Source organism: Rhincodon typus, chromosome 18 (genome assembly GCF_021869965.1).
Source record: "Rhincodon typus isolate 14 chromosome 18, sRhiTyp1.1, whole genome shotgun sequence".
Classification (NCBI taxonomy): domain Eukaryota; kingdom Metazoa; phylum Chordata; class Chondrichthyes; order Orectolobiformes; family Rhincodontidae; genus Rhincodon; species Rhincodon typus.
In genome coordinates, this window is record NC_063349.1 from 15,581,998 (window position 1) to 15,596,268 (window position 14,271).

Here is a 14,271-nt window from a genome sequence, read left to right on the forward strand (position 1 = left end):
CCTGCTCCTCTGATGCTGCTTGGCCTGCTGTGTTCATCCAGCTCTACGCCTTGTTATCCTGGTGATCTCCAGCTCCCTCTTCTCCCCCTCAGCTGCCCGGAGTGAATTCACTTTTGGTTGGAACCAAAAGTGTTTGGACTCTTTGTGCTCTGGCCCTGTCTCCTTCCCTTTTTTCTGAATTGTCAACATCCCCAAAGGCATCTTTCTCTGCCAGGTCCGCGGGGCTGGGGCTCTCGGAGTGTATTCTGGCATTTCCAGCACCTGCAACGTATTACTTCGGAGGCAGTCCATGCTGACTTTGTTTCGGAAAATTACAACAAATCTACCGCAACTAATTTTAAATGGAATAAAGTGCAGACTGGTTTGAGTTGAAAGTCCACCTGAGGGATTAATACAGTCGTTCTCATTTACAAAGCTGTGAGTCGCAGCGTGCCCGAGTAACGATCGTTTAAAACGAACTCTGCTTTCTAATTTCTGTGTTGCCTGCTTTCTTGTTGCTCAGTTAAATGTTGTCATTGAAATTTGAGTTGAAGTCTCTGTCTAAATAATGGACTTTGGTGAAACAGTTTCATTGTTAAGGCAAATTGTTCAGATTCTTCCCTTCAGGATTGTTTCATAATTATACAGTCGTAGAAGTCTACAACACAAAAAAGATTAAGAAGCTTACATGATGAGGACAGGTCACACAAGATCCCTCGAGTTTCGAGGTTTAAAGGATAATCCAGCCTAAGTACTTTAAGCAATTAAGGAATTAGCACAGATCAGTCATGCTTTAATTAAGTAGCAAGACAGGCTCAATGGGGCTATATAACCTACTGCTGGTCCTATGTCTCTCTACATAAAAAAAAACATGGAGCAAGGAGAAATTACCAAAAAAAAACCAAAAGAACTTTGTTGGGACATGCAATGTTTGTTTGAAAATGACATTCCCTTGGAAATTGCCACTTTCTGATTAAAGTAGTTGTACTACCATTGATGTGCACTTGGGGGAGCTGTGAGAATGGTTAGAGCCATGACCAGTAGGGTTCCACAGGGATCAGTGCTGGGATGGCAACTGTTTGCTATCTATTTATATTAATGACTTAGAAGAAAGAAGTGAATGTAATGTAGGCAATGGGTGAAAAGGAAGTTTGTAAAAGGGATACCAACAGAGATATTGTTAGCTTAATTAAATGAGCAAAAAGTTGGCAAATGGTGTATAATGTGGATCAATGTGAAGTTCACTTTTAAAAGGAAGAACAACTCTAATTATTTAATTCGAGAAAAACTGCAGTAAGTTAGAACTTAAGGGTACTTGTATACAAAATACAGGAAGCTAGCATACAGGTGCAGTAGGTAACGAGGAAGGCTAATGGAATGTTGGCCCTTATTTCAAGGGGATTGAAGTATAAAAGTCGTATTACAAGGTGTTAGTGAGACCACATCTGGGTATGAGCAGTTTTGATCTCCTCATCAAAAAGATATTAGTTCACTGGAGGCAGATCCGAGAAGGTTCACTAGGATGATCCCTGATAATGAAAGATTGTCTTACGAGCAAAAGTTAAAGAGGTTGGGACTCATTTCAATTTCGAGGAATGAGAGGGGATCTCATTGAAACATTTAAGATTCTTAAAAGGGGCATGAAAGGATAAATGTTGAGTGGATGTTTTCCCTCACGGGAGAATATAGGACCAGAAGGCACAGTCTCAGAATTAAGTAGCACCAAATTAAGATTGAGATGAGGATGAATTTCTGCTGGAGGGTTGAATGTCTTTGGAACTCCTTGCTACAGAGGGGCGTGGGGGTCAGAGTCCTTGTGTATGTTTAAGTCTGAGATAAATATTTGATTCTTGATCAGTAGGGAAATCAAGGATTTTGGGGAAAGGGCAGGAAAGTGGACATGTGGAGTGTCAGATCAGCCATGATCTTATTGAATGGTGGAGCAGGATTGTGGAGCTGAATGGCCTACTTCTGTTCCTATTTTTTATGGTCTCACCGAGCTCATAAATAGAGAGTGGTCCAATTTGGAATTAGTGACAGGCTGTCAGATATTGGATCTGTTCTCCCACCTCCTCCCCCACCCCCCACCACCACCAGTTGTTGTTCAGCACCTTGTAGGGAGACACTAAAGGGACCACAACAATATTCAGCATTGCTCTCTTTGTTATATTATCTTCCAGTATAAGTAAAAACATTCTACCATCAAATACTTTAAAGTGTAACAAAGTGCTTTCGTGTTTACTATAACAAAATGATAAAAACCAATTAAACCAAGCTTAGGGTAAATCAACATTTTTTTAGGGTAATGCCTACAATTTCGGTGTCATACAGAAATATGAAAAATTTAAATAAATGCACCATCTTGCTCTGATTATTGGCATTGTTATGATACCAATTGGCTAATTTTTAAAATAATTAATCGATACAATTAACCATGCAGAATGTGTTTGTCATGTCATATACTGTACAGACTTTTGCTTTCTCATTTATTCGAACAGACTTGATTCTCCCCCAGAAGAAACTATTTCATCTTCTGAACTGAATTCCATGTTCTTCTGAGCTAAAAGTTTTAAACATACTGCTGTGATGTCGAAACAAAATTAACTACCTTTAATGTGTTTGTTCTTCCTGTCATAAACTTGACAGTATAAACATCTTATCCGTTAATACAAAAGGTTCTCCAAAGTACTCTCCTACATGCACTGGCCTTCTGGGAATTGATGTATCTAGGTCACTGCTCCAAATTCACTTTTTGATCTTTTTAAGACAAAACCTTCACATTCATCAGTTTGAAATCTAAGTCCAACATATAGTATTATACGTCTTTAAACTCTTAAATCTAATAAAAGGTATGGTATGTAAATCATAATTTTAGGCAATTTATGAAGTGGATGGGAAACAAATGGTGAAATAAGACCGGAGTAGTGAATTTCCTACTAATTTTAGGGAAAAAAGTGCTTATTAATGTAATGTAATGTCCAACAAACTCTTCATGCCATCTTCACCAAAATTATAAAGTTAACATATTTTCTTTAACATGTATAAAAAGTTTAGAGCCAAAGTCATGTAAATATGTACATTCATCATTCAGTGGGTTATTGCAGGAACATCAGATGGAAACTCTTTAGCGTTCTGCTTTTGTATGCTATCTGGTAAGAAATCAGAGGCTAAGCGGGAGACTTCGATTGCAGCTAGGTGTTCTCTTCATGCATCTGAATAGAGCACAATTAAGAAGCAATACACACTTTTTTAAACCATGCAGCAACTATTGCAGATTGTTAAGTGGAGGAGTGAACTAGTAAATTGAAATAGAAAGCTAACGAACAGTCAAGAGATTAATTTCAAACGAGGGAGTAGACTCACTCATTATTTTCAGATACTCGAGTATAAATGATGATTGTAAACAATGTCCTAATTCTGATATATGCACACTTAGTATTTAATCCTCATTCATGCATAATCTCTCATTATACATGATGTATAACATATATTCAGGTTAGTTCATATTACCATTATCTTTTAAAGTTTAATTCTCATGTATACACAATTATATAAATTGTTGATATAAAATGGTCCATATTTTAAATATTATTAATGCAGGTTAAATAAAACAATCAACTTTCCAATAAACGAAAAATATTTTGTAGTTCCTAAACTAATTAAAGACAAAAATGGATAAATTGATTTATCCCAATCTATTCTTCAAATCTGACCTCAAAATCAATAATTGGGGCACATTCTTTACTCTACCACTTCTACCCACTTTATGTTTACTTTATAGCATTGATGAATTCATTAAACAATCTATTTTCAGAGGAACAGGAGTTAAGCCACTCAACCTCTTAAAGCCAGTTAACTAGATAATGGTTGATTTACCATCATAGCACCAAGGTTCCATATCCTTTAACAAAAAAAAACTAATTTTGATCAAAATCCAATTTTACATAATATTGAAAATTACGTTAAAAACACACTACTACCTGTCTCAAGAACAGCATGATCCAATTGACAGCCTGAATGAATCACTCCTTCTCTGTGGATTTCTAGGAAGTTATGTAATATTTTGCTTTTAAAGTAGGAATTGCCAAATAAGGAAATGCAGCCATCTTGCCATGCAGTTTCCCAGAGGCTATTATAGTAACTGCCGCAAAGAGCTTTTTCCCTCATCAATGATTTATTTTGGGATTAAGGCTGAGGAATTGCTGCTCAAAGATATTAGCAGACATTTTCCTTCTATTTTGACCCATTTAAAATAAATAGATTTTTTGCTTGTACTAAGATTGATATTCGTTGGTTACCTATCATGACTAAGCTTGCATTCTCCATAATAATTTCTAAATAGAAATGAAACAACTTGAAACAAGAGTTAAGAAACAAGTATATTGTTTTGCTAATTATTCAATTCCACAATATACATGATTCATCAATATAGTTTTGTTATCCAGCTTCTCGTATGTAGTAGAATAAGCATCAGAAAATATTTACATATATATAGGTTTATCATCAAAATTCTGGAAAATGTATCCAGTAATTTTTCCAAGACCAATAGTTTCCAGAGGCTACAACCTTTAACTCCCCACTAGAAAATAAAATATCACACATGATAAACTGTATACTTCTACAATAGTTACTACACTCGTGAATGAAACCTGCAGAGTAATTTCCATACATCTCCGAAGAAGGTAAATAGTAACATACACAACATTCAGGAGTAATGCTCAGCGAACCTGATAACTTCTTTCAGCATTTATCCACATATTTGATCTGTTGTGAATGGTAAGGACAGAAGTGATTCAAGATGATGTAGAGTACATTTATACATCTATCTTGAGGTTAAGTACATTTTTAAGTCCCTTGCTTATTGGGTTTACAGTTTCCTCACTTCTTCACATGCTTATGGTATCTCTTTGTAAAATTAGAAATGCGGAAAAACCCATACAAAGCTTCGAAACACAGTGCAGGACTTCAGAAATATTACAACTTTTAGCCTTTAAGGATGTGCTGATTAAATAACACTCTCTTAATTAGTGTTTTCAAGCATTCGTAAAGCAGTGAAATCATAACAAAATGAAAACCGTTCAGCGTATTATGAAAAGAAACACTTGATCAGTTTCCTTTCTCCCACTGCCCACCTGATTTAGCATAGTCTTGTTCCTGCAGCATTACTTCTTATAGGCACAGTTCTTATAATGCTCTACCACTTTGTAACACGTAATAACATGCGCCACAAGTGAAAACAGTGTTTTAAAGTGGCAGAAATGTCATTTTCTTGTCAAGCTTCAGACATCAAACACAAATGTCAAAGTTACTGGGCACAGCACTTTACAATTAACTGTAGCTGAAGCATTTTCAGAGGATCGCTGGCAATTACTTTGCATAAACAAATTAAAACCAGAGATTCACTACGTGTAGATACAACAGTATTCAAGGATCATTTTCTCTTGAGATTTTTGGAATCAAACCTTGGAAAATATTAGGAACTGTTATAATGGTTTGTATTTTTAGATTTCTTCTATTTATTGTTCAATTCCAGTTGAATGATCATTGCAGTAGGGAACAAGGCAAAAACAGGTAAATGCATAATTATCAAAAACAGAATTTGGTGGAAAAGCTCAGCAGGTCTAGCAGCATCCGTAGAGAGGAATCAGAGTTAACATTTCTTCAGAAATGATGGTAGCTAGGAAAAAGTTGGTCTTATACAGAAGATAGGGTGGGGGAGGGAGAAGGAGTAAATAATAGGTGGAGATAGCGTCCAAAGGGAGAATGTTTTGACAAACAAAACAGAGTTAAATAAAAGTTTATAATCACTGGGCCAATTTTAATTCTGTCAGTGAATGGATTTTGAGTAAATTTAAAATCTGACTCTACTATGTTATGTGCCCTATTTTCAAAACAGTAACCAGTCAAAATGACTGAAGCCCTATTCTACATGGAAAAAAGGCATTTTGTTACAATGTTTTCAATCAAGCATAAATTCCTGTTCAAAATCTAGGCATTCTTTCATTATCACAAAGCAATGAAATGATGGAATTATGAAGTGGTAATGAAAGGGAGAGGTGGCGCAACTGGTGAGCAAACTGAGGGCAATGCATGGGTGAGCAAGGGGTTGGCAGATGGATGACTAAGGTGGTTAGTGGTGGGTAAGGCAGATTAAGGCCTTAAGGATTCCCATGCAAAAAGGGGTGTACATCAGGCTAGATTTCATGGCCGATCAGAAGCCTAGTGATGCCCAATGGAAATTGTCAACATGTTGTCGGTGAAAATTTACTTAACTTCTGTGGGCTTGTAAAGCAACACATTAACAAACCTACAAGACAAGGCAGTTAATTTGATTTCAAGTGATGTTAAGCAGAATACTAAGCAACATCTATGATAAAAATCCTACATTCAGATTCAAAATCAGAGTGGAACCTAAAAAAAATTATAAATTTCAGATGAGCTTAGTTTGGGGAGAGGAAATTGCAGAAATATGTTAAATACAAGGAAGTACTTAAAGGATTAAATGTGGAAGATAAGTGGGCAAGTTTAAATGTTTTGTTTTAAAGATCTGAATGTAGTCCATCCCTAAAATAAATTGGAAAAAAATACCAAAGTAAAACTAGGTTAACATGCACTCCAGCTCCAGAACCATGTTACCTGCATTATAATGAAGGTCCAAAGTGATTCATTTACTGCAAATTTCTTTTAAAGGGGCAAAGGATCAGAAGGCTACCTAATAAATGTTTTTTTCTTTCAGTTATAAACCAAATTCCTTGTTCCACCTGAAAACCTTCATAAATATATGATGTTTCGAACTGCCCAGAAACAGTAAAAATGGCTGAGAAATAGGAAGAAATTGAATACCGAGGAAAAGTTCTTCAGCAATGTTGATCAGCAAACAAGGAACAGAACAGAAATAAGCAAATGCACTCAGAAATGATAGTAGGCCACATTCTAACTAAATAGATTTTCACTTGCACTGTAGTTAAACATACAGCAGGGAGTCATCAATTAGAACACCTCTTTCTGGAGTTTTCTTACATCTACTGGGGCATTAGAACCTCATGAAAAACTCGGATTTAAATCGTTCCTCACAGTCTTCAAGTACAAAATCAAGTTTAATAAAAAGAATGGACTAAAGTGTGGTCTTTCATCTCTACTGTGCCTCGAAATATTCGGGAAGCTCATTGTAATGCTAATGTAAAGTAGATATTGTACATCAGCCATTGATACATAGAATCAGATCCAGCACAGGAACACAAAATTGGTTAAACAGCTACACTCTAAGCAAAATTGTTGTTTCCTTTGTCAAACCAGCCCCTGCTGACAAGGTAACTTGCTGTCATATTATGAATGCTTTCAAGTTTTCAAGAAAGAGTTAAAACATTTTTTTGATGTATCCTCTTTTCTGAATCCACATGGCACAAACCCGTTTTAGAATTTTTCCTATTATAAAGGAAATAACTGGAAATCAGCACAGATTAATGTCAAATGTTCCTTTTGCCTTTACTGAACAAGTGAATCTACTCTTAAAATTAAGAGACTAATTCTCAAGTAACAGTAGAATATGCAGAGAAAACCAAATGACAGTGCAGGTTAAAAGGACACTCAAAATATTTGAGATGACAATTAGTTGAAGAAAATGAAACCATGTGCACTTACAAATTGATTGGTTCAATGATAAAAGACTGCTGAAGGTTAACCCATCAACAATGCAATTTTTCACATCTGGAGTGTCAACTCAAATTTTGTTCATGCATGTCATTGGAAAACGAAGAACTGATGACTTTTCCTGGAATGCTTTACATGGATTGCGTTTGCTGGAATAACTGTTTTCAGTATTGGACCGGACACATCAGTAAACTTTGATCAGAGTAATAGAGGGGAAAAAAAAAAGAGCATGTTCTTCGTTCACAAGTAGATGTTAAAACCATAACGTATGATATTGAAGAATTTTGCAAGGATATATACGGGTTTAAAAAAAAAAAAGAGGTTTGTGACAAAAAAAAACTTGAGACTCAAAACAAGCACAGGTGATTCACACAGGTGTTTCCACTGATGGTTCAATCTGGGAAAAGCAGTAACTAGAATATTGCAGAAATTTTACAGCCTCCTAAGGTTACATCCTCAGTATCAATGATAATAATGCAAGATTTAAACACCTCTTATCAGGACTAACACAGATAGCAAACATCATTTTACCCCATTTACTAGAATTGAAACCAGTTTAAACAATGCCAATGGTGATACAGAGCAGCTTGATTAGTAAAACAAAGCCCTCTTCAGGCTTAACCTGGATCCTGAAGAATCACTCGGCTGTATCATAAATGTAAAGAAGATCCAACACAGTGACAGCCCTGCATTTAAGTTGAAACTTTCACATAAACTTCTTTCAGCAACAAAAGAAAAACCAAGAAGAGAATACACTCAAGCTCACAAGAGTGACAGCATGTGAACATGTAAGGATGGAGGCAGGGTAAATCAGTATTATAACATTTATGCAAAATTACACTGTTCCTGAAAATGTATCCAAATAATTGGCAATTACTTGCTTAAAAAAAAAGTCAAAGTCATTCTGTGCCTCCAAAAATATTTCCTAAGAGCTCCTGGCGACTTGTGCCCCTGGCTTCCAAGTAGGACCAATCCTACCCAAGTCCTGCAACCCCTTGTATATTTCGGAAGGACCATGTCACTGATTTCAAGTTTTAAAAAGGTTATTATTTCTGGAAAATTGTTTCTTTTGGGAAACCAGTGAATGGGTTTTGTTATATGTTATTCAATAATTAACCATTTGTGGCAATAAGCACTCAGCCTCAGGATATCTGGAGTAGGATTTCTCATTTCATTAAAACTGTCTACCACACCACGAATGCAGCTCCACTGCTAAAAGCACATCACAGGATATTACAGAATATTTTCAATATGAAGTCAATAATGAGTAAAGTCATTGTCAACTAGCTGTAAAAAGGCAGTCAACATTTGAGCCAATTCAACATATTCATGTCCCTTAATCTTGGGCATGGAAGAGACTATCAGGTAGGTTTGTAGAGTCAATGAATTAAAATGGGGATTAAAACAGTAGGTTTGATAGTTATATAAATTATTAGGAAAGAAGGCACAACTCAAATTTAAAGATTTGCTTTGCTTTAACTGGAATGCCTGGATAATATATATTACTTGGCTTCCCAAAGTGGGAGTCAGGAACCCATGTGGGGTGGCAAGCTGAAATTTTGTGGTTGCAAACTCTGATGCAGCATTGGCCACCATGAAGCTCTGACCAAGTTGTGATAACCGTGTTCCCTCTAATAACATCTCCTCACCCCCATCGGCTTCATAGAGTGGTCGTGACAATTTTCAAGTTTCACAATAAGGGCGACAGTGGGAAAAAGTTTGGGAATCATTGATATATACTTGATCACATTAACAAAGTTAATTTTAATATCTCAATAAGAAAGTATTTTTATCACTAAATCGCAAAAACAGATTTCTAAAGTGTCACATTTTCAATGGTTGTTTTTGTAAAATTTAATTTAGCTTTTTTTGTGTTAAATCTTTTTAGGTAGTTCCATGAGATTGATTTCCTTCCACTCCAGTTCAATGAGTTCTGTGATGGCTGATAAGTCTAATGCACCATCTGCAGGCTCTTCCGCACGTGGGGAAGGTGGTGCTCGAGGGGTTGGATTGGTAGGAGTTTTGGAGGTTTGTGAACTGCCTCCAACACCTTGCCTTTTGATTATACATGTTCCAATGAAGTTTGTGTTCATTGATTTCTGAATGAGCTCTCTCCATTCTATTTGGTCACAAGCCACCTGTTCTCATAAGTTTTGTTTTGATCTATTTTAAATATGCTTCAAGGACATCCCTAAAGGATCTCCACTGTCTTCTTGGGAGTCTCCTGCTGCAACTGAGTGAAGCAAGAGCAATTGTTTCAGGAGTCTGGTGTCAGGCACACAAATGATAGGGGAACTAGTTTTGGGTGAACAGAGTCTTAATGTTGGGCAGTTGGCTTAGTAAGAAGTTGCTGCTGTTAGTATGCTTTTCCTACCACTGGATTTAGAGAATCTTGAGAAGACAAGGATTTTGCTGGTACTTCTCCAGTGGTCTGAGGTGCTTGCTGCATGTTGTCCAAACGAATGACTTCAGTCTTTGGTTTGAGATCCTGGTCCTCGTATACTCTTTTCCTCCACTGGCTGAAGGTTGAATTGGACATATTGGAGGCAAAGATGAATTTTGTCAACAATGTCTTCCTTCTTCAAGAGAATGCTTTCAATAGGCAGGCAACGTGTAATATCTGAAAAAATGATGTGCCAACTGCCTATTTCATGAAATACACTATGTAACGAATGGAAAATGATTTCTTGAAATATTCTCAAACAATAGAAAATAATCTAACTGTATTTTGTTCTGGTGCAAAAAACGTTACTGCAATTTTCAAAAGAATGAATACCAAACAGCCAAACCGTCCATGGTGCAGGGAGTGGACAATGGGTCTAAATTCCTTGATTTTTCATTTCTTGGGCAGTTGCTGAGGGTTTGTGGAATGCAATTGGATCTTAATTCAGCAACTTGTTTGTCTAGCTGCACTCAACAGTCACATCAACATTCGATGGATTACATTTTGGTACCTCACTGAACAGACCAACCAGAACTTGGGCTTTGTTAAACCCAAGGTTAGCAAGTGTCAACAGAGGATTGCTTAGCTCATTGAGCATTTTCCCCACAGTGGTTCTTTAGTAATAATTTAGAGCACAGCCTTAATCTTCATGTTTTTCCTTTGTTAAGGCTGACAAAATATTTGCCTCAATTCACTATACCATCACTTCTGCAATCCAAATGTATCAGATCCAGCAATTTCTGAAAAAATGTCAAAACGGTTTCGTTTTTATCTAGACAGAACTTTGGGGCTTGTTCCTATCCAGAATACCCAATCAGCCAGGAATTTAGAGAAAAACAAAACAACATATTTTGCAGCACTAATTTCCCTTATTTATAATTTTGGTTTCTTTTGCATGCGTGTATTCATGTATGCATATTTTCAAATAGTTCTCATTTTCATTTTGTAGTTCACAATAATTGTCCTCACCCTTAAAGCTACCACAGTTTACATTTAAGTGGCTTTCTTAGATTATATACCTTGCAATTCCACTAAGAGGCAGCCTACTAGTTATAGTTGGCAAAGTTGAGGAAACTGCTATTATAGATACAGAATACCCAATACCCATCACTAAAGAGCTGCCATAATACACATAACAGCAAAGATTAACCAGTAATTGATGGACAAATGAGAAGAAGCACTTCTAGCTAGAGTTGAGAATACTGGCAAGCATGCATGTTGATCTCTTAAAGGCTGAAGTCAAAGCTGAGGTCAGATTTTCCCATCTTCTGTTTGAAAACAGCATCAAATTTCTCATTCATTGATACAGTAAAGATGTCCTTCCACAGGCCAACCCGCCCTGAAATAAACAACATAAAGTCCCATGTTAAATTCAGCCTAGCAAAAAACGTACTTCCATAAGTTTGAGGTCAGGATTAGGTCCTTCTGATCAGTGGTTTAAGATGCAACCTGAACGCTGAGTAATCATGGCCAGCTGTCATTAGTCTCACACAGCTAATTCTGAACATTGGAAAATGAAAATCAAACTCATTAAAAGGACACAGTCTACTTCAGTTCTGACCCATAGTGTAATAAATTTATACTAGTCAGTATAACTGCACGATTAATACAAACGAAGCTATTACAATAATCTGTCAAATTACATGAATAATCAGCAAAACAGTATTAATGAATGTTGTAAAATCCGAAAGAACTGTGGATGCTGTAAATAAGGAACAACAACAAAAGTTGCTGGAAAAGCTCAGCAGGTCTGGCAGCATCTGTGGAGAAAAAAATAAAATCAGAGTCAACGTTTCGGGTCTGGTCTCGTTCTGAGGAAGGGTCACTGGACCCAAACGTTAACTCTGATTTTTTTTCCTCCACAGATGCTGCCAGACCTGCTGAGCTTTTCCAGAAACTTCTGTTGTTGTTAGTGAATGTTGCATAATACACTAGCCAGTAGCATTGTATTCATTAATGGTTCACTGATCAATAAAAATATGCTTTAACATTAGTTATTCTTCTAGAGTATTCTGCAAATATATGCTATTCACACTAAAGATATACTATTATTCAGTCATGGTAAAATATTAGTTAGCAAAGCTGTGGTATTACACCAGAATTGATAACAATTACACCGAAAAATAATCCTATATTAAATTTGTGAGCTTATGCCATTGTATTACTAAAGAAAAATACATGATTACAATAATTAAAACTGCACCATTTGAATTTGCAGTTGTATTTTATGAGAAGAATGAAGTAGCAACAACTTTATGCTGGTCAGTACATTTGAGTGGTTCAGCTTAAGTGGCTGAAAATATAGGGGAAAGCGGTAACAAATGGCTTATAGGCTGCTGCAGCCTGATATAGTAGTGAAAACATTAAATTAAAAATCAAAGCCAAAGTGGAAAATTGTGAGGCAGTATCCAATGACCACTGTGTGTAATTACAGTACAGTAAATTTGTTTTGGGGGGGGGGGGGTGCTTGCTTCTTTGTATGCTTTCCAAGTTAGAAAAAACTTCCACAACACTCCATTAGAAGTATAATCCAGGCAAACAGCAATGCCAAACCAAGGCAGATACAGTATTAGGAGGTGTGATTAAAATTAAACTTGATCAAAGATTAGCTTTATGGAGGACTATAAAAAGGAGATGAGGTGATGGAAAGGCAGACAGTTTAGGGAGGGAATTCCAGAGATTATGACGTAGAAAGCTGAAGGCATAGCCACTAATGATACAGGAAAGGAACTGTGGTAAGCAACAAGCCATAGCAGAAGTAATTCCAAGTTTTAAGGGTTTTAAAAATGGTGAAGATTGCAAGACTAGAGAGGCATGAGGACATTAAATTATTTTAAAGATGATGGTGAGAATTTTAACTTTAAGGTGTTATGGCAATGGTTCCCAACCTTTTCAGTATCAAGGCACACTATGCACACATGGTGATGAATATCAGCCTCAGATAGACACGGAGGCTCCAAAGGAGAGTAGAAGCATCGTCTTAAAGCTCAGGTACAGCTGCCCTGCTGTATTTACAAATTTTTATTTTATAATGAAATATATCCAGCATTTATTATTCAGCTGTAAGATTTTGAGTACAAAACATTCTATTGATGCAGACACAAATAGTGAAGAACAACATGGGTCTTTCACATCATCAGATCAATCCAAAATATTGGTTAAACCACTTCATTTTTTCTAGCACAAGCTGTCCGCTTCCTTATTTTCATAATTTGTACCATTTAAGGGAGGAATCAAGTCCAAAGACCACAATGCCATTGACAGGTGGATAGAAAACAGGATGAATCAGGAACAAAAATAGAAATTGCCGGAGAAACACAGCAGTTCTGGGAAGGGTTACTGGACCCAAAACGTTAATTCTTCTTTCTCTCTACAGATGCTGCCAGACCTGCTGAGTTTCTCCGGCAATTTCTGTTTTTGCTTCAGATTTCCAGCAACCACAGTTCTTTGTTTTACTTTAATGATAAATCAGGGAATGGTTTGAGTTTTAACATTTTCCAGACTGTAGAAGAAAAACTGAGAGACCCAAGAGTTCAAAGATTCTCACAGATAAGGAGTTAAATAGGAGTTTCAGTGGTGAGATTCTTCTTCCATGCTGTGAGGATGCAACAAAAAAGAAAAGCACATGTACTTCCACAGTTGGCTGGAATAAGAGGGGAAATTTCATGACAGCAACAACCATGGTAATAATAGTCAAGTCAGAGAGGTTATAATAGAAAAGTTGGACAGCGCAGAGTAAAGTTGTCCAGTCGTGGTAAGCGATAAATCACTTATCAAATACCAGTATTTTTCTTCTCTCCTATCATAGAATGTAAATTAGATGACTAATGCAGCACTGATGTTAGAACAATATTTAAATATTATGCATCATGAAGAATTCTTGATGGGATGTGTTTAGCAGACCTAGACCTACAAGGGCAAGAATGGACCACTGATAGGAAGTGAAGGAAGCTGTTAGTTGGGTTTCTGAATGATATAATGTGATTTCCACTGACTATGTTTCTGACATGCAGGACCCAGTTCCATGCCAAAGACCTGTCTGACTGATTGACAAAAGATCCAGTGGGTCTTATCATACAATGCAGCATAGCTTTTTAGCCAGCTTTGCCACCAGTTGGCAAGACCCACCCAGCCACTGGAAAATGCTGCGCAGAGTCACCTAGCACTTTGAAGAATTGATGGGGGGGGGGGGGGGGGGG

At 36.7% G+C, this 14,271-nt stretch overlaps 1 protein-coding gene across 2 annotated transcripts in view; it reads right to left on the minus strand.

Annotated features, from left to right (window-relative positions):
• Positions 1–7,057: 7,057 nt before the first annotated feature.
• The window catches only part of sult4a1 (sulfotransferase family 4A, member 1), a 48,661-nt gene continuing 41,447 nt past the window's right edge, over positions 7,058–14,271 (minus strand). The window contains exon 7 of one of the 2 annotated variants that reach the window (XM_020511653.2): positions 7,058–11,411. In XM_020511653.2, the coding sequence (XP_020367242.1) occupies positions 11,299–11,411 (113 nt within the window). In that variant the 3' untranslated portion in view covers positions 7,058–11,298. The remainder of the gene's footprint in view (positions 11,412–14,271) is intronic. The other variant, XM_048608078.1, reaches the window with a different exon arrangement.